Source organism: Schistocerca cancellata, chromosome 3 (assembly GCF_023864275.1).
Source record: "Schistocerca cancellata isolate TAMUIC-IGC-003103 chromosome 3, iqSchCanc2.1, whole genome shotgun sequence".
Taxonomy (NCBI): domain Eukaryota; kingdom Metazoa; phylum Arthropoda; class Insecta; order Orthoptera; family Acrididae; genus Schistocerca; species Schistocerca cancellata.
In genome coordinates, this window is record NC_064628.1 from 43,141,757 (window position 1) to 43,163,146 (window position 21,390).

Sequence of the window (21,390 nt, forward strand, 5' to 3'; positions counted from 1 at the left end):
CAGTCAGATAAGACAAGCTGACAAACTTAGAATTTGAGTACACCTGTATGCATAAACTTACGTTTAAACTGGTATGTTCACTGAATAAGGGGTTATTCAAATTGCAGTTATTAAACTTAATAAACCTGTATTGGAATATATATTATCACAATCTTGTAATAATCTACTGCTTGTAGAGAATTAGCCTGTATAACAATTTGCCTCTGTTCTCAACAAGTACACTCCTGCACAGTGCTTTTTGCCCACTGTGGGATTTTTGCCACAAAGTAGGTTTAACCACTGAATGAAAGTTAAATTACATGCTTGTTCCATATGGGTGTACTTCCACCACACTGCCATGTCAAAGTTACCTTCTTCCATATTTGAGAAATGGTATTGTGTCTCTGGGCTGTTTTTTCTTTCCCATCTTGGTCTCTTCATGCACGACACACATTTTGGTATGGCTTCATTACAGTCTGTAGGAATGAAGTCTAAATGGAATACGTTTGTGTACTCTGTTGTGTTTTCAGGCCTTCGATTTCAATCACTGGGGATTTAGAGTTCTGAGCTGTGAGTATACAAATGGCCAAGGAAGATAAATAGAAATTGTATAACAAGTCATATAAAAATAATTTGGAAGTCTTGGAGATTGATACATACATTACAAGGTTTCCTGGTGGGCAGAAGTGCATTACCACTCTTGGTGTCTTCCATATGTTGACAACTTTTCTACTTCTCCATTTGTTTAATTATATCCTGTTTAGTGCTGGCGGCTTCTGCCTAATACCATGATCAAAACCTGATGAAAATGGTTTGATTTGTAAGTGTTTGTACCATGCAAATACAAACCAGAAGTAGTAAGGCAAGAAACAATTACATACTAATAAATGAATATAAATAATAAACCTGAAAATAAAAGTAATGAATCTCAAGATTCCAAAAGTCTTGTTCCTTGATCAGCATCTAAAGGAAATTGTAGACTAGCAAAAAATGTGTAAGGGATTCTGTGAATAGTTAAAAGTTGAAAGTCTTGACACAGAATGCTGTATAGAACTCACACTAAAAATTATTGCAGCCCTTTTGACTTTCTTATATTGTACTAAACAGTGCTTTAAACAAATAAGATTACTGCAAAGAAATCTGCAAATATCACGTCCCTGATTTTCTGCACTTTCACAAAATCAATTCAATGTGCACTGGTGCTAATGCTTTCTAACATAATTTTGGAATGTGTATTTCACATTTTGGTACTGAATGGTTAGCCGGCTGAAAACGTGGACTGTAGAGGAGTATGTAAAAATATTTTATACTCCTGAATGTCCCCTGTGGGTAGGAAGATTACATGTACTTCGTTGTTGTCATAGTTTTGTGGAAAGTGTTAGCTTTGACGTAGTGTGCGTTACACACTATTTACATGAAGGCAGTAGTTACTCAAATTTTTAATCTTGGTGATTTTGTTTCTGTGAGTAACAAATGTGTATTTTTCTGTGGCATTACCAAACAGCAGCTACACACGTCAATGAAAATTTGGTACATCTAAATAAAGAAGATTCTTCCTAAGTAACATTTCCAGTTTTCATATCACCAGTGGGTTGGCTTGAATATTTAACTCACACCGCTCAGTCTGTTTTTACCAAACTCTTACTGTTTTGAACAATTAATTTTTGGAGGAAATTTTAGAAAAAATTGCTGAAACTCAATTTTGAAAATGTTTATGAAACTTGTCTAGCTGTGAAGTCAATCAAAAAGCAGCATCTGGTGGAAGTGCGCTCCATGGCAAACCCTCCAGCAGTGGTAAAACTTGCACTAGAATCAATCTGCTTTCTGCTCGGTGAGAATGCCACGGAATGGAAGAGCATTCGATCAGTCACCATGCGCGACAACTTCATCTCAACCATTGTCAACTTCAACACTGAAGACATGACGTAAGAAACAAGGGGAAATATTTCTTTTGTAGGCCCAAATAACCTCTTAATTTCTTTTTGGTTGTATGCATGCCTCTGCTCCCAGATATATTTATCCTGCAAAATATTCTAACATGTCTGTTCATATGTACATAGTGTTTACAAAAGTAGTGACACGTTTTTAACCTTGTATGCCAGCCAGTCTCATAATAATATTATTATTATTATACTTTCATAAGATGATGAGAAAGATGCATGACAATTTCCTGTAGCCATTAGTCACAGAAATTTGTAGCTGGCTTTCTCGTTTAAAAATGGGTCACATTTTCTTTCGCTTTGCCGTACTTGCAATTTAACAATGCCTGTCCTGCTAAATGAAAATTGACACTTCTGCTATCTTCTGTCATGAACATTTCCTACAGCTGTGAAATCAATCAGAAGACAGCATCTCGTGGAAGTCCGTTCTATGGCAAATCCACCAGTTCTTGTGAAACTTGCTCTTGAATCCATCTGCTTACTGCTCGGTGAAAATGCAAGTGACTGGAAATCTATACGTGCCGTAATCATGAGGGACAACTTTATCAATAGCATTGTCTCTAATTTCAGTACTGAGGATATTACGTAAGCATGCAACTATGTTCTTAACTGTAGATTAACATTTTGTTTTGTGTTTTGCTTTAATTTTGAGCTTGTGATTGGTAGCAAACATAACTTGTGTGAAACTCTTCTTTGCTTGTTTTAAGGTACTGTGTTAATTATGTGGATGTAGGAACTGGTTTATTGAGCTCAGAGTTACCAGTGACAAACTATTACAAGCTTTTGGAACTGTTGGTTCATTCTGTGGGAAGGAAAGAGAGAGTGTTTGTGGGAGAAGAGTCAGGCCATTTGGAAACAGATGTGTAATGTCCCATGTTCCTTCATGATGAAGTACACAGTGTGTGCTAGCACTTCCAGGGGATGAAAAGTGAGAGGATTGTGAATGGACAGCAGCTGTTGGGGGTTGACAGAGAAAGCATATAGTTGAATGTCAATATGAATAAGAGTTACAGATAGATCTATTTCAAAATTGGAGACGGGTTAGTGGAAAGATAGTTCTTATATGTGGCTGCAATCTGGGTTAAAGCCTTTAGGAACAATGAAAAAGGTTGAGTAAGCACTGGAGGAACAATTTGTCAATCTGTTGTTTGGCTGTGGTGAAAGCACGTGTGTGGATGGATTCTGGATATTAAGGTACAGGGTTAGGAAACATGATGAAATTGGTGGAAAAAAGGGATATGAGTTAGACTGGTGATTATGAGGAGAACAGGGGTAGAACAAGACTGGGTAATGTGTAGAAAATATTTCGTGATAAAATAATTCTACTGTTAGAACTAGATGTTAAATTCACTGTAGAGGTTTTTGAAAGGTAATAAAACTGCAAGGGGATAATACAAGATCACTAGAGAGAGAGAGAGAGAGAGAGAGAAACAGCTGAATGAGAAACAGAAAACGGGTAACTGACAAGGAAGAATGCCCATCAGACAGAGACAATCCTTCAACAATGAAAACAGTTCACCAAACAAGGAGATCCTCATCCTGGGATCTGAAAGACCTATCACTCTGTCATTCCTGTGGAAAGAAGTAAGAGTTCCAAAAGCTTGTATTATTTTTTTATCTACTTTTTAGTGTGTATATTGATGGTGCAGGAATCACACCTTTGGAGATAAGTACTGGCAAGGCACTCTGAATATTCGCTTTACAGCAGTATTAACTTTCACCAATTTAGTACATTGTTTTACCTCTAAACAAGAATCAGTGGAATTTCACTAAAGTATATCAATAAATGAAATAATTTGAATGTTGGTTTACAAGAATTATGAGAATGGCAGGGATCTAATCAGAATTTACAATTAAGACATTGTTTCAAATCGTGATTGTGAACTAATGCCTTCATGAAGTGCCTTTGGAATTTAGGGTCTTTCAATGGTTCTACAAATTCCGACATGTAGTAAGTTTTGTTGATGATAAAAGTAGATAGAGGTGTGAAGCCACAGCTCTCTCCTGAAGGACATAAGTTTGACGTTCGGAGAGCAACTGAAAAGGACAGCTCCTCCTGTGTTTTTGGGATAGGTTCAGTGGCCATCTCCAAGATCTTACAAAAGTATCATCAGGTTAGAAAAATTTGTAGGTGCAGAAATTTCATTGTTTATAAATCATATATTTGACAGACATAATCCCATTACTTTGATGTAAAAAAATTCCATTTTTTAACTGGAGCAGAATGTGGCGTTACCTACTTCAACCCGGTATAAAGTGGTTGCCATTTGTCTGGATTATGTTAAAGGTGCTTACCTAGCAAAAATGAAGACATTGAGGGTCTGTTCACCAAAAAGGTGAAACATTATTGTAATAATTGTTGAAGAAAATAGGGCAGTGACAGTAGTTACATAATGGATAATATCTTTTTATTAATTTTGAAAGAGTCAAGGCCAAGTCACAAAATATGACACTGCATCAGAACTTACTCCAACAGGCTGTCTGTAGGACAGCAGGGATGTGGTCCTCAAGTGATTTTCTCTTTGCAAAAGCATCTTGAGTTACAGAAATGGCTGTGTGCCTGCAAAACATTACTCAACCACAGTTCCAAGGAGACACGTAGCAAGGAGTCCCAAAGTTAAATTTTTATTTTTCTGTATTTGTAACAGAAATAAAACTACAAATTTCAGTGAAAAAACACTACCCTTAAGAGTAAGCCAAAAAGTAACACTTTGTGATTATAAAATATCTTGTGATGAAAGCAGACTTCATATCGCTTAGCACAATTTGTTTGTTAAACCAGTAATTGCCCTCAGGGGCTCAGTATTGATTTGCTTGGTACAGGCACGGCAAACCCAGGGTTCCTGAGCTGGGGGCTGGTAAGTGCTGCCAATCCCCCGTCACCGTAAGCTCTGGGCATGTTTCAGCGACCACTGCAGAGCACGGTAATCGAACATTGTGTGTCTCAGGGAACGGGGATCTTGGCTTGACCGCCCGGATCATGAGGACAGGATAAATAAAAAAAATAAGTCTCAAAGGTGTGCTGTGTGCTGAAGTGGGACCGAGATGGAACCTTCAAAATCTTCTCCTCCCAGTGGGAAGGGTGTACCGCCTGTGAATATTCACACCCATTCATCCAAAAGAATGAGAGAGGCTCGTCCTCCTGATAATAAGAATACATTGGGCTGCAGTAACAGGGCTCGTGGAGTCATGACTAACAATGTGTTTCTGGTGATAGAGGGAGGAAGCAAGAATGGGCATCTCATGAAATAGTGAAATAGTCGATGTGGAGCAATGAACGTGCAGTAATAATGGAGTAACTGAAGACTGCCACTTTCATTGCCACATTCAATTCTCCGACACTGCCTGAACATCTTATGGTGGGGTTCCTTCAACTTAATGTTCGGCGTTGCATTCCAAATCCTACGCAGTGCTATAAATGCCTGTATTTCGGCCATATAACCCTGAGTTTTCGGGGTGAAGTGATCTGCAGGCTGGGACTAACTGCCTGTCTGCGCCGATCTGCATCAACTGCTCTGGGAACCACCCAGTCTGGAGCCAAGACAGCCCTGTTTTTGCTGAAGAATGCAAAATCAGGAGATAAAAGTGACCAAGCGGATCCCCTATGCCTAAGCCAAAAAGGAATATAAGGCCACGAAACCCCTGTCTTTGCCATCTCGTATTCTTCCATGGTGCAGAAACCTGTTCCCAAGGCAGATGATTCGACACAGACAATGCCTAGTGTGCCTCTTATCCTCCACAAGCAACTGCACTTGCACAAGTATATGTAAAGGAAAGGAGTAGGGACAAAGCAATCCAGGCAGCTGCACCAGGCAAAACTAACAAGAGTCCCGCAGTGAACATCCAAAAGGTACAAGAAAAGCAGAGTATCTCTCAATGCCCCCTTTCCCCCACATTCTCAAAGGGACAGGGTGCAGGTAAAGACTCAACGTTCAGGTCAAAAGCTTTCCCGTCTGACTGATGAGGAGGATATCATGGAGTTACATGCCTTGGATCCAGTCAGCCCCTCCACTCCCTCTTGCCCTTAAAGTGCTTGACCTCCCCTGTGCAAAGATAGGGGTAAATTAAAACTGCACCTATGACGTGGCTTCCATACTACAGTGGAACATGAATGGGTTCAGGACTCATGTGGAGGAACTAAAGCTCCTATCACAGGCATGTCCCTTGTGCTTTAGTTTTTAAGAAACAATTTTAAAGATACAGATGTCCCTATGCTACAGAAATATACACTATACCGCAAGGATGACCTTTTGGGGGAAAGGGCCAAAGGAGGTGTTGCGGTGTTTGTCACTAGTGCACACCACTCCTATGCGGTCACCTTTGCTATTGACCTGCAAGCAGTTGCAGTTCAAACTCGTGTGTGTAGAAGGATCACAGTTTGCTCATTGTATTTACCTCCGCAAGATGCCCCAGACTCTGAGGCTGTCACGGATCTAATTGCACAACTCCAACGACCATTCCTCCTCCTGGAGATGTCGATGCTCATCATGTCCTGTGGGGCTCAGGGTTGGGTTTTGGAAGGCCTCGTGACATCTCACGAGCTGTGCATCCTCAACATGGGTACTCACACACATTTCTCTACTGCTGCTGGGCCATTTTTTCAGCCCTCGGGGTTGGGTTTTGGAAGGCCTCGTGACATCTCACGAGCTGTGCATCCTCAACATGGGTACTCACACACATTTCTCTACTGCTGCTGGGCCATTTTTTCAGCCTTCGACCTCTCTTTCTGTTCTCCTGCCCTCGATGACTCTGTGCAGTGGGAGGCCATTGATGACCTTCATTCCAGTGACCACTTTCCAGTCCACCTTCACCTACTAAATGGCTCACCCTGAAGTTAAGCCCTGAAAATGGATGGTCAGCAGGGTTAACTGGACGCATTTCAGCCAGCCAGCCGGCTGTGTTCAAACATTGTGACAACATCCAAGGAAGGGTGGACCACATCACACGAGCGATCCATCGTGCCGCTGACCTCCCCATCCCACAGTCCTCAGGACATCTTAGGAAGCACCCAGTACCTTGGTGGACAGCTGAGTGCCGTTCCGCGATCCAGAAAAGGCATGCGGCTCTTCAACATTTTAAATGCCGCCGACAATAGACAACCCTAGGGCCTTCAGAGTCGCGAGGGCCAAGGCTCGACGTGTCATTAGGGAGAGTAAGAAAAGGTCATGGAAAGCGTTCCTGGACTCAGTCAGTCATTCCACTTCTATAAAAGTATGGGAAGCTGTCCGGAAGATTTCCAGTAAATTCAGCAATGCTGAAACAGGGTTGCCTCTGAACAACACCCAGAGACATTGCTCAGATGCTGGCCGAACATTTTACACAAACTATTGCCAATGCAAGCCAGGATCCGGCATTTCGTGGCTATCGTGCGACTATAGAGGGGGAAAAGTTTGACTTCAGGTCCAACAGTTCTGGGGCCTACAACTCCACTTTCTCCATGTGGAAGATTGAATTGGCACTGACTGAGATCCGTGGCGCAGCACCTGCTCACGACCAAATCCGTTACTGCATGCTTCAACATTGGCCAGCGGCATCAAATGAAATCCTCCTCGAATGTTTTACTCTAATATGGCAGACGGGCAACTTTCCCAACTCATGGAGGGAGGCAATTCTGATCCCTCTCCTCAGACCAGGAAATAACTGCACATGTCCCAGTAATTATCAGAGTATTGCCTTAACAAGCTGTGTAGGAAAGACCCTGCAGTGAATAGTTAACCATCGTCTGGTCTGGTTGCTAGAGACCAGGCAAGTCCTTAGCCTCTCTCTGTGTATTCTGAAGATTTCAGTTCACTGTCGACAATCTGTTCCTCCTAGAGGTGGCTATTCAGCAGGATTTCCTCTGTAAGCATCACTGTATTGGCATATTCTTTGATATAAGTAAGGCGTATGATACTTCTTGGAGACAATTTATTCTTGCACAAATGCATCAATGGGGCTTTCATGGACACCTCCCCATCTTCGTACAGTCTTTCCTGTCTCAGCGTTTTTTTAGGACCTGAGTTGTTGACACGCTGTCTGATCCATTTGAGCAGGAGAATGGTTTTCCTTAGGGTAGTGTCTTAAGTGTTACTCTCTTTGCCATAGCAATCAGCAGTATCACATCTACGGTAAGGAGTCCTGTACAGTCCTCCTTATTCATAGATGATTTTGCTGTTTTCTATTCCTTCTCCAGTGTTCAGTGTTGCAATGGCAAGCTGTCAGTTGCAACTTCTGGTGTGGTGGTTAGAGAAGTGGGCTGCAAAGATGAGTTCCAGTTTTCTGCAGATAAGTGTGTGTGTGTGTGTGTGTGTGTGTGTGTGTGTGTGTGTGTGTGTGTGTGTGTTCATTTTAATCATTCCCCTCATCTTTTTAATTTGCCTGTCTTGGATATGGGGGACACCACCCTACATTTTAGAGACAGTGCTGTTTCTGGGCCTCATTTTTGACTCCCGATTGTCGTGATTACCACACCTGCGAGACCTGAACATCATCAAGTGCCTGAGCCGCAGGTCTTGGGGAGTGAACAGGGTGTGTCTACTTCAGTTTTATCAGGCTTTTGTGCACTCGTGGCTCAACTATGGTTGCACAGTATGTGCGTCAGCGAGGCCCTCTTACTTGTGGATCATTGACGCTGTCCATCATGAGGGGATTGGCTGGCCATGGGTGCTTACCGGAGCAGTCCCATACCTAGCATCAGTGCTGAGGGAGGGGAACTGCCACTTAGCATCCGGCGCCAGCTCCTCATGGTGCATCAGGCATGTAAGTTCCTTGGAGCTCAAACTTCTGCCGCACACCACACCATACCACTTCTGGAATGTCTTTTTTCCAACCGTCAAAGAGCCACGATGCCATTTGGGATGCGCGTGCAGCATGTGCTGAAGTTACTGTTTGGAGTCGGTATGATGCCAGATCAAGAGTTTTAACCATGTGCCACCCTGGTTACTGGAGAGACCCTGAGTGATTTTAGATTTGGTGTGGTAGTGGAGAGGTAGCACTCTTGCTTCTGTTTTTAATGGGTTATATCCTTGATATTTTATCTGAGTACCATGACCATGTAGTTCTTTTTACGGATGGGCCTAAGTGGGGGCACTCCGTTGGTTGCTTTGTTGTTTTCCTGGATCGTGTCCCCAAGGTCAGACTGCTTCCAGAATTTGCTGTCTGTGATGCAGAATTATATGCGATATTGTGGGCACTGGAGCAGATGAGATGTTCTCCCCATGTTAGATTTATCATCTGCTCAGATTCTCTGAGCACCCTTTACTTTCTCCGACATTTGTACCCAGCAGATACAGTAACACTGAATATCCAGGGCGACATCCTACAACTACGATTGGCAAATGATGTATCTTTCTGTTGGGTACCTGGGCACATTGGAATTGCAGGGAATGAAACTGTGGATGAAGCAGCCAAGGAGGCGTTTTGTGATACTCTGGTATTTTGGTGTGCTATCCCCCTGCATGCTATCACCTTGCTGTTGAGGTACAAAGTCATGTGTCAATGGGAAGACGAGTGGCTGGCAGTGACTGATAACAAGCTCCATGTCATCAAGCCCACAATTCGGCCCTGAAGTACTTCCTTCCAGCCACGTTGGTGGGATGAGGTTCTTCTGGCTCATCTTCGCATAGGCCACAGCCCTATGACAAGTGGATTCTTACTCTGGCGAGAGGACCCTACAATGTGGGGTGTTTTTTGCGTGCAGAACAAGGTGCGCCACATTTTATTGGACTGCATTTTATGTGCCAACCAGCGGACTGTGGCCGGTCTGCCGTCTCTTTTATGTAATGATGAAATGAATGTGATTAGAGTTGTAAAGTTTCATGAATTGTCTAACATTTTTAACAAAATTTTGGGGAGATGTTCTTAATGTGTCTAAGGGTGGCTGGCTCACCCTAGTCTTTTGTAAGTGGTCAGCCAGTCACATTTCCCTGTGCTTTCCTTTTAGTTCTTTTGTGTTTTGTTTTCTCTCTGTTTTAATTTCTTGATTACCTCTCTTCCCTCCTAATTGGTTTTAGTGCATGTGATAACAGAGTGACTGTGTGATCATTTCGAGTGCATGCGCGTACAACACTTTTAGTTCATCTCCACGTTTGTTTGTTTTCGTAAGTGTAAGGGCCCTGAGGACCTCGCCGTTGGGCACCCATCAGATTGAAAAACACACACACACACACACACACACACACACACACACACACACACACAACAGTAATTGTGACCACCTCCATAGCTGAATGATTAGCGTTTGGAAGGACCCGGATTAAATTCCCAGTGCCTCTGTAGATTTTTACTGAGTTGGTAAGGTCTGGAATGGGATCCACTAAGCCTAGTCAGGCTGTATGAGGAACTGCTTGAATAAGGAAGCAGTGATGTCACTAGGATTCATCTATTGGCAATAACTGCTGAAGGGATTGGTGACATGTTGATCACATATCCTATGATCGTAGATCACTCCATGTCATTACAGCTGATGGAGGAACTAAAACCTCACCCTCAATTCAAGATAATGGAAGACTATAAAGAGACGTAATCAAATTTCAGAGCACAAACATGATGCATGGAGGTAATAGAGCAAAGAAAAGTGCAGAAACAGTGAAGAAACTGAACAGTTGAAAATTTCTTATTTATGGACTTGGTGAACCGCATAATGTTATTTCAAGAGAAGCAATGGAATTTCTTGGCTTTATAACAATTAGTGGTCCTTGACATGTTTGATATTTCTTGGCAGAAGACACAAAATGCAATAAACGGATATGCAGTTTGAAACTAACAATATTTCATTGCAATCCAGCTACAGACACTTGTAGTTTTGTACATAAAATGAGCAGAGGAAACTATTAGCAGTTCAGTAGTATTCATTTTATTTTGTAATTGATGAAAATTTAAAAAAAAAATGACATGTAACACTTAAGCAATGTGACACTTATGATGTCAAACACTGCTGAACCTGTTTGTTGATAGCGGCTTATGAGAGCAGCTGTAAAAAAATTAGAATGATCACCATACCCCAAAAATCAACCATTTGTTTCATATAAGATAAACTTTTTGCAAGATGTGAATATGGTTTACACCACTCGTTGCAACGCTGTTAATGTCTGGAATGGCAAGAAAGTCTTTGGCAGTATTTGTGTAACACTTCATGTGTGAGCTGCTCTGCTGTTCAGTAGTTACATGTTAACCAAACTTTAAAATACCAAGTACTGTATTTTATGAGTTGTTACATTAATTACTTCCATTGTCCAACTTTGCAGTGTTTCTTGTTAACAATCACATGCATTGTGAATTTCATTTACAATGTGAAACTTCAATGAGCTGTCACGAATTATCATCTTGGTGTCCAATAAAGTTTTCCATTGTTTGGAATTTCTTGGTGTAGGAAGTATAATTTTATGTTAAAGGGCACTTGAATAAGTAACGTAATTTTGTACAGTATGTATATAATTTGTATGTCTCCTTATGTTTTACCGTAAACCACTAGACAATATCGTAATTCATTCAAAAGTTTTGCAAATTTGTGCCTTGGTACAGCTACCAGCTGTGGCTTACTAACTTTCGTTCAGTAATTTTGGGGGCCTTGAAGATTGTAAATAGGAGGAGCTTTACTTGCCAGATATGCAGGGTGCTCAGAAAAAGTCTGAAAGCTTGTAAAGGTGTTGCTGGGGAGGTTATGGTGTAGGAAAAAAAAATTGGAATGTTGCACCATTTCAGAGATATTTAGCATTGAAGTTAGCCAATCAGGTCATTGCTCGCACAAATTCCAGCACTTGTATGCATTAAAATGCCGTAATCTGCAGACATCTATGGGTCCATTAGCTACTACTTGAAGAGCACATTACTGTTAAAATGTGCATTTTTCAAAAGTGGTAAATTTAAGCTACCGTAGCAAAAGCTACATTTATTGGTTTTTAAGAAACCAAATGAAGAAAACATTTAGCGACACTGCCTCTTGCAAGCTGCTTGAATTTGTACAACTGACTGCCTGATTGGCTAACTTCAATCCCAAGTAACTCTGAAGTGGCAGAACACACACAAATTTTTCATTAACAATTATTTCTCATCACAACCTCCCCTGCAACACCCTTACAAGATTTTCAAACTGTTTTTGACCACCCTTTATAACACACAACAAATTTGGCTGAAAGTGCTTTAACAAAAAGATTAACAATTAATACATAAATACCATAATTATAAATGTCTGGTGAGTAAGGACCCATTATTTACTTGTTGTGCCAACACTGCACAAATCGTGTAATTTCTCTAAAATGCTGTACATTTGAGGGCTGGTGAAAGTTTCACACATAGTTGTTACTTTGCATGTTCTCATGCTTGTTTTATAGCTTTTATTTTCAAATAATTTTTATTGTTTAAGTAACTTACAGGAATGTGTGTTTTCTTTTTCTTTGGCATTGCATAATGCAATGTAATTTGTGTTACAGTTTTAAGAGTTTTATTTTTGTTGTACTGTTATCATATGTGACAGCTGACAAAGTTTTGGAATTAATTCGTGTACAAACTTTAAAAGTGAAACTCTTAGTGGATCATTACTTTAAACAAACTAATTGGGTTAGTCACTGTATTGAATTTATTGATGATAATGGATTAAAATATGAGGTAATAACATGGCAGCAGACTGTAGTCCTGCTAGTGCACAGTTATGTGGCTCACAAATCGTAGTTCCCTACAGTCCGCGGTCCGGACATATAACACAAGGTTGTGTTGTTCAGAAAATTGCTTCAGTAGTGAATTGTAGCTTAATTTTCAGTGTTACAGTTTCAGGCACAGGTCAATGCAATGAAAGTATATGATATTTATTATGCAATGGGAAAATACATTAAATTAGCTTGATGTCACAATCATTGAACCTCATGTATTCAAACTGTAATCTATTTGGTTATCAGCCAATTTTCGTATGGCTTGTAGTTTGTCAAGCAACTTCCCCACATAATTAAAATACTGATCGTATCACACACAGATGTACTACCTAAGATATGATGTAGGTGATACATTTATACTAGTCTCATGAAGAGGAGGAATTATTTTCAAAACTTTGTCTTTATTACATTTATTTTTATTTTCTATTTGGAGCACTGTAGTTGTAATTATTGGAAACTGATACTAATATTAATTTTTGTGTGTTGTTAAATGACTGTAGATAATTGTAGTCCTTCACTGTATGTCATTTGAGAAAGAATAATGTGTGTTTGATAAAGTTGTCCGGTCACAGTAATATACCCTCATAAGCAAATACTAAACATTATGTAAAGTCACATTGGGAAGTAATTTTGTGCTTTCTTTTTCAACAGAGGCAGACACGTGATACAAACATAAATTAAGATTTTAAACTCTTGTCTATATTACGTAGTCTTCTCATTTGCTTTTTCTATTGCACCAATTCCTGATGTTGATTACTTTTATTGAATTGTCTGTTCTCTAATTAAATTATGGGAAGGTTATATATGAACTTTGGCTGCTTAAGAGGATCTCCGCGAAAAAAGATGATCATAGGACAGTGAAACTTCATTGAAATATTTGTAAGAATTTATGGAAGAGAAATAATGATGAAACTGTCACAAAAAGCACATTTTAATTTCCATAAGAGAGTGTAACACTAGTTAATTGCCTACCATGTTTATGTTCAGAGTTACAAACATTGCTCAGTGTGATAACCATCTGCATCCATAACAACGTGAAACCACACTAGTGATTCTATTTCACAGTTGTTTGCAGCACTATTCGAATGGTGGGCCATGGAATGTTCAGCTGTCATGACATAGCTCAAGCGGTGCTTGAACATCTCACATTGCATCCAGCATTTCAGCCTTGGTAACAGTAACTTCAACAGTTTGTGGCACAATTGGCTGTCAGCCTCTCCCAGTAGCAATTCCCAAATCACCAGTTAATTCGAACTTCTGAATCGCATTCTTCAACACTGGTGGGGAAAGAGGGATCTCTCAGATTCCTTTAATGCTGTGGTACTCATTAAGAACAGCAGTAAAACTGCTGTTGTTTTGATAAAACTTCTTTACATGTGAAGTCCTATTCACCTTGTTCAGGCCCGTGTTGACTGACTGCACGCTGATGATTTTCTTTCAGCCCTACATCTCCATAAAAGTACTGGTGCCTAATGAAAAGTCATGACACAGTGCACAGTCTGGACATCATTCCTATAGAGTTGAGTACCCATATGGTAAATAGTTTTCTCTCTACACGAGATGAAGCAGTGAAAGTTTAGTTATAACCACCACCAACACCATTGATCCTTCAGATGAACTCCTATACATCCCCAAAATATGATTAACGTTGATTGCTAAATATTAGTTTTTCAGACCTGAATAATTAATTGAATCTTTCAAGTTCTGGTTGTATAGATTGTAGTACTGGGCCATTACACATATGCACTATTTCCCCACCAAATAAAATGCTTAACACCTTCAAAGAAATCTTAAAAGTTCAAAAGTATGAAATTCGGTACGTAACTATGCCAAAGAATAGATACTTAATCGGAAAAGCTTTGCAGATAATTCTTGCTTATGAAACACACATTTTTGCTGTGCATTTGTAGCAAATGAAATTTCATTCCGCTCATGTTGCCTCGTTCTGTGAAACGTGAAAATTCCAGATTAAAAACGTGAACCCTGTTTAATTTTTATTGAAATTTAAATTGGGATGAAGATATTAATGAGAAATATGTGGGTCATTTTTATTCGTGTGTGTGTGTGTGTGTGTGTGTGTGTGTGTGTGTGTGTGTGTGTGTTTGGAGTGTATTCATGATAAATGTGATGCTAGTATAAATTCCTACCTGTTGTCTCCAAAATTAGAATGCGATTACATACAGTGAAAGTGGCTTTGATTAAAAGCTGATATTAATAAAAGTGTTTAGATCTATAATATAAGGTAACTTGTTACTTGAAAGTTCTGTACATATTAATAATAAATTGCATGTTCCCAGTGATGATGTAAGGGAGAAGATGAAAGCAAAATACTTGAGCAATCCTGATTACAATTTTGAAAAAGTTAATCGTGCCAGTATGGCATGTGGTCCTATGGTTAAATGGGCCATTGCGCAGGTGTGTACAAATGACTCGCAAAAGAAATGCAAATTTTTTAATTTGCTTGCTTATTTACTGCAGAATTGATCAAAATGCAGACCAGAAAAATTAAGTTTCATTTGTATTTCAGATTAATTATGCAGATATGCTGAAGAGAGTTGAACCACTGAGAGAAGAACTTTCATCTCTGGAGAAACAAGCAGATGAGAACAAGAAGAAAGGAGATGAAGTGACACAGCTGATAGCACAGTTAGAGCAGAGCATTGCTTCATATAAAGAGGAGTATGCACAGCTGATATCTCAGGCCCAAGCCATAAAAGCTGACTTGGAGAATGTGCAAGCCAAGGTAACTTCTAATGTGTTAATGGAATGCTTGCTTACAGTTTAAATGTCCTAACACCAGTGTGTGGTGTATAGCCAAACTTTAGGCTTCAAAATTTGTATGAGAGAATCAGTTTGTTAATATGGTAACACTTCAGAGTATGTGTTATTGCTGTATTTGCTGCAGAATTTTGTTTGTTTGTAGGTATTAGACCAAAGGAAATAGTGAATCACCTCAGATATCCACTTGTACTGCAGACTCGTAGGGGATAAATGAGAGAATATTTCAATTGAATAGTTTTCAACAAAATTCACACTTGTACAACATATATATTACTGTTGCAGTATTATTAATTAGTATTGTGATATATTGCAACAATATTATGAAAAGGGTAGTTGTTACTCACCATATAGCGGAGATGCTGAGTTGCAGAAAGACACAACAAAAAGACTGTCAGAAAATGAGCTTTTGGCCAACAAGGCCTTCACCAGAGGTAGAACATACGTGTGCAAACGCAACTCGTGCACACATGACTGCAGTCTCTGGCTGATGAGGCCACACAGAGAGCTGCTGCACATGATGGGAGATGCAGCTGGGTGGCGGGGGCAAGGAGGAGGCTGGGGCAGGATAGCAGGGCATGTGGTGGGGGACAGTAACATGCTGTTTGTGGAAGCACGTAGGGACGAGGTGGAGAGAGGGTAGAACAGCTAGGTGCAGTTGGGAGGTTACATGGAAGGTGGGGCAGGGGAAGGGGAGGGGTTGCAGAAAAGGAGAGAGGCAAAAAGACTGTGGGTGCCTTGGTGGAATAGTGACTGTGTAGTGCTGGAATGGGAACAGGGAAGGGGTTAGAGGGCAAGGATAAAGACTAACGAAGGCTGAGGTCAGGAGGATTATGGGAATGTATATCATCTTGCAGGGAGAGTTCTCACCTGTACCGGTGGTTGGTTTGGAATCCATCATTCCTTTACCACATGGTGCCCTGCTTGCCACTACTGATGCCACCTCCCTTTACACTAACATCGCTAATTCTCATGGCCTTACTGCTATTGAACAAAACCATTCCCAATGCCTGATGGATTCCAGACTTACAATCTCCTTCCTAATTACCAGGATCGACTGTATCCTCAACCACAATTTGAAGGCATTACCTACAAACAAATCTGGGGTATGGCTATGGGGACTCGCATGGCGCCGTCCTATGCCATCCTATTCATGGGCTATCTAGAAGAATCCTTCCTAAACTTCCAGAATCCCAAACCCCCCACCTCGTTTAGATTCATTGATGATGTCTTCATGATCCAGTTAAAGGGTGAGGACACCTTATCCCCACAATCCACCAGGACCTAAACACTTTTTCTCTCCTTTACTTCACCTGGTCCTACTCAACCCAACAAGCCACCTTTCTCGATGTTAACCTCCAACTAAAGATGGCTACGTTAGTATCCCCCTCCATTACAAACCTACCAACCACCAGGAATACCTCCACTTAGACAGCTGCCACCCATTCCAAACCAAGAAGTCCCTTCCATTCAGCTTAGCCACCCATGGCCGCTGCAACTGTAGTGACGAGAAGTCCCTTTCAAAATACATTGAGGATCTCACCGAGTCTTACACAGACTGTAATTACCTTCCCAACCTTGTACAAAAACAGGCATGGGTGCCTTATCCCTCCAGTCACCCACCACCTCACAAAGTCCCACTATCTGGCAACAAAGGATCGTTCCCCTCATGACTCGGCACAACCCAGGGCTGGAGCAGTTGAATCACATTCTCCATCAGGGTTCTGACTACCTCTCATCATGCCCTGAAATAAGGTATGTCCTTCCCACTCCTCCCACAATGATATTCTGCCGCCCACTGAACCTACACAATATCCTCATCCATCCCTACATAACTCCTGCTCCAAACCCCTTGCCTCATGGCTTATATCCCTGTAATAGTCCTAGACACACAATCTGTTCCACACATCCTCCCAACTCCCCCTCCTTCAGTCTGATCACAATCACCATCCGTCCCATCAAGGCAAGGCTACCTATGAAAGTAGTCATGTGATCTACAAAATAAGCTGCAACCACTGTGCTGCATTCTATGTGGGCATGGCAACTAACAAGTTGTCTGTCTGCATGAATGACCACTGACAAGCTGTGGCCAAGAAATAGCTGGACTGCCCCATTGCTGAGCATGCCGCCCAACAGAATGTTCTTCATTTCAGTGACTACTTCACAGCCTGTGCCATCTGGAACCTGCCCACAAACACCAGCTTTTCTGAACTGTGTAAGTGGCAACTCTTCCTGCAATATAGCATATGTTCCTGTAATCCTCCTGGTCTCAACCTTCGTTAGTCTTTATCATTATCTTCTAGCCCCTTCCCTGTTCCCATTCCAGCACTACACATTCCTCTATTCCAGCAAGGCACCCACAGTCTTCCCCCCCCCCCCCCCCCCCCCCCTCCGTCTAACCTCCTGATCTCCTAATTGCACCCAGCTGTCCTACCCCCTCTGTATGCTCCCAATTAGCAGTACTTCAGAGACCCATGCCTTGCTATCTTGCCCCAGCCTCCTCCTTACCCCACCATCCAGTTGCATCTCCCATCATGCGCAGTTGCTTGCCGTGTGGCCTCAGCAGCCAGAGATTGCAGCAGTGTATGTGGGTGCGTGTGTGAAGGCCAAAAGCTCATTATCTGACAGTCTTTTTGTTGTGCCTATCTGTGACTCAGCGTCTCCCATATATTGTGAGTAGCAACTGTCCTTTTTCATAAATTGTTACCTTCCCTCCTGGATTTTCCTGTGTTCATATATTGTATTAAAGGAAAATTCAGTTGAGAGAACTAATAAATTGTGAGACTGAATTGCCAGTCAATACTTACTGTCAGGAGGCGAAATGTATAGCACATGTATAAAAGTAAAAGGAGCACACTACATAGATTTTGGAAGTAATAGTTCCTTAGTTGAGGGGAGAGGGCTATGGTGGGGGAAAGTTGAAAAAAATTAAAAAAAAGACCATTCACTCGCACATGCTCGCACCTGAGTGCGTTCGATCACTGCAGGGGTGTGTATCTTGTCCCAGGGTCTGAGTGACCTGCCCTTCCTTTTTTTTTAACTTTCCCCAGCATATCCCTCTGTCCTCCCTGATTCCAAAAGCTAGGTGTGTACCTTTTACTTCACATGTGCACCCAATGGTGCTATACAGTTAGTCTCCTGAAGGTGAGCGACGGGCGAGCTTTGGGAGCTAATGACTCTTTCTGGCCGAAGGGTTGAAGAGGAAAGAAGGGTGTAAAAGAAAATGACTGTCGAGACATAGGAAATGGAGGAGAGTTTGGAAAAGTCACCCAGGACACTTGGCCAAGGGAGACTTACCAGACATGATGAGAAGGAAACACTCTTTCCTGTCTTCCTGTCCAGTGTCTTGGGCAACTTCCCCGAACTTTCCCCATCTCCTAAACCTCACCAACCCTTTTCCTTAACCCCTCTTCCGGCCTCTTCAAGCCTGTTGCCAGGAGGAGGAGCCACTGGCTCCAGAAGTTCGCAAATTTGGAGACTTTCATATGTGGGTTTCCTGTCGCTGCTTGGTGAAATGATTTTTTTTTTTTACCTAACCAATTAAATTACAACCTAAGATTCTAGTTTCAAAAATAAATTAAATATTTCAGTATGCGAGCTTGAATAAAATTTGTAATACTGATAATCTCTTCGGCCATTGTACTGTAAAGTATATTAACCACGCGCTGGTGTATTTTATTAAAGTAAGTAGTGCTTTGAAGTATCATGCTGATAGAGAGTAAATTTGTCAAATGTAACTGTCAACAGGTTGATCGATCAATTGCTTTGCTAAAATCACTTGCAATTGAGAGAGAACGTTGGGAAGCTACCAGTGAAACTTTCAGATCACAAATGTCTACCATTATTGGAGATGTTCTCCTTTCATCAGCATTTTTGGCATACGCCGGCTACTTTGACCAGCACGTGAGTACTGTCTGTAAAATACTTTTATAATAGTTCAATTCTTAATTATGAATGTAGTATAGTACATAATTACATACTATTTGGCAGAAGTAAAACTGAGCATATTACCATAGTAGAATTTCTTGTATCTACTTACATCCTCCAGATGCAGTCAGTGTGCTGCTTACTGTGTTACGTTGTGGTACAGTCAATTATTAAGCAGTAGTGTCTCATTAAAGCAGTCTTTTTCATTAGTAATAAAAGGCCAACAGAACAGTGAACAGAAGATTCTCGAGTGCTGAGTGGACACCACCCCCCCCCCCCCCCCCCAGATCTTTCATCCCACATCTCATATCCATTCTGTGTGTATTACCGAGTGAGATGGTGCAGTGGTTACCATACTGAATTTACATTTGGGAGGATGATTATTCAAATCCTCATCTGGTCATCCAGACTTAGGTTTTCCATGATCCCCATATCACTCCAGGCAAATGCCAGGATCATTCCTTTGAAAAGGGCATGACCAGTTTCCTTTGCTATTATTTTGTAACTCAGTCTCGTACTCTGTCTCCAGTGACTGCTGTTGATGGAATGTTATGATCATCATCATCATCCCAGATTTGTTTAAAATTAAAAGGAGACAAAAGTGGCTGGCCACTTCTTAACTTTGTGAAGTAAAATTCCTAGCTGAAACAAACAATAGTGTATGCACTCAGAAGAGAATTCTAAGAAATTAAATTATTGATACCCTAAGGTAAGTCTTTCCGCTCCCGGGATTGGAATGACTCCTTACCCTCTCCCTTAAATCCCATATCCTTTTGTCTTTCCTTCACCTTCCCTCTTTCCTGACGAGGCAACCGTTGGTTGCGAAAGCTAGAATTTTGTGTGTATGTTTGTGTTTGTTTGTGTGTCTATCGACCTGCCAGCGCTTTTGTTTGGTAAGTCTCATCATCTTTCTTTTTAAATATAAATTAAATTATTGGATACATCTGTTAAATATGAAAACTGATTATCGAGCTTTTAGTATCTGACACTTGTCCTTTGTTGCTTTTACCTGTCAGTTTAGAGACTTCATCTAACTTTTTCCTTTCATCAAACCTCACATACGGAAACTTAGGTTAACAAGAGCAACTTTGTAAAAAAACTTTCTATATTTATTTATTTTGCAAATAATGTTTCTTATTGTTATGCTCGCACTCTGGAAAATATGATACTTCATAAACGTGTTAAGGGCAAGAAGTCAATGCGTGTAACAAAAAAGATTTTTGTTAGCTTTTTCAATCTAGATTCTAATTTTGTGTAATGAAATGGTGAATGCCATAGGTGTTTTGTTGTAATGTATTGAACAAATGTATATTAATGAATGACTCAAAGCAATGAAAACAAGTAGCATACAACATTTGTTCAATGAATTGCAGTTGTGCAGACAGGTGATACTGAACAGAGAGAAGACTAGTATCCTTGGTTGGCCTGTAAGCTGTAATAAATGTTCCAGTGTATGCAAAGTGCTGTGGGGTGGTAAACATAAGAATAGTCCCCAGGTGTGTGTGAAAGAGCTCAAAGAAATAGGTGCACAACATCCAAAGAACTGAATCGTTCAGGGGTACCCTTACTTGGAAGTGATGTGTGATACCCTGTATGAAATGCCCTGCAAATCAGGCGAGCAGGATTGTGTTGTGTCCACTTACCTCAGGAAGAATGTTTAGAGTGACTTTTAGCACAACAGTGACTTTTTACATGTACTGATGTAGCAAACACGAGAGACAAACTTCAGTCCACCATTACTGACAATATGCAGATGTTCTCACTTGTGGCAATATTTATCTTGGACAACACACAGATTCACAATAGGATTATAATTCAGAGCTGTAAGGATATCTTAAGTTGTCATGATAGTCAGTTCTCATAAGAGTGAAGAGCATAAAACATTTGTGGCGATACCTGCCCACAATGAATAAAAGTAGCCAGCTAGTATTTGGAGATATGTTAACCTTGAAATGGTGCAAACAACTCTTTAATAGATTAATTATAAAAAAAATGTTGTAGTTGCTCAGTACCTTTTTAGCAGGATTTATTTTCCCAGTGGGCCATTTAGATGTTCAAAAAATCATATTACTTTCTAGAGATGGATTTCGTAGTGTAACTAGTTTCTAAGTTTATTGAATTTTGTAACAACTTGGTTTGTA

At 40.7% G+C, this 21,390-nt stretch overlaps 1 protein-coding gene across 3 annotated transcripts in view; it reads left to right on the plus strand.

Moving 5' to 3' along the window:
* LOC126176887 (dynein heavy chain, cytoplasmic) overlaps window positions 1-21,390 on the plus strand; it is a 228,059-nt gene that overhangs the window by 158,083 nt on the left and 48,586 nt on the right. For 2 of the 3 annotated variants that reach the window (XM_049924087.1, XM_049924089.1), the window contains 4 exons: window positions 2,306-2,504; window positions 14,842-14,959; window positions 15,072-15,287; window positions 19,070-19,225. In XM_049924087.1, coding sequence (XP_049780044.1) covers window positions 2,306-2,504; window positions 14,842-14,959; window positions 15,072-15,287; window positions 19,070-19,225 — 689 coding nt within the window. Of the gene's footprint in view, window positions 1-1,708; window positions 1,905-2,305; window positions 2,505-14,841; window positions 14,960-15,071; window positions 15,288-19,069; window positions 19,226-21,390 lie in introns of all 3 variants that reach the window. The other variant, XM_049924088.1, reaches the window with a different exon arrangement.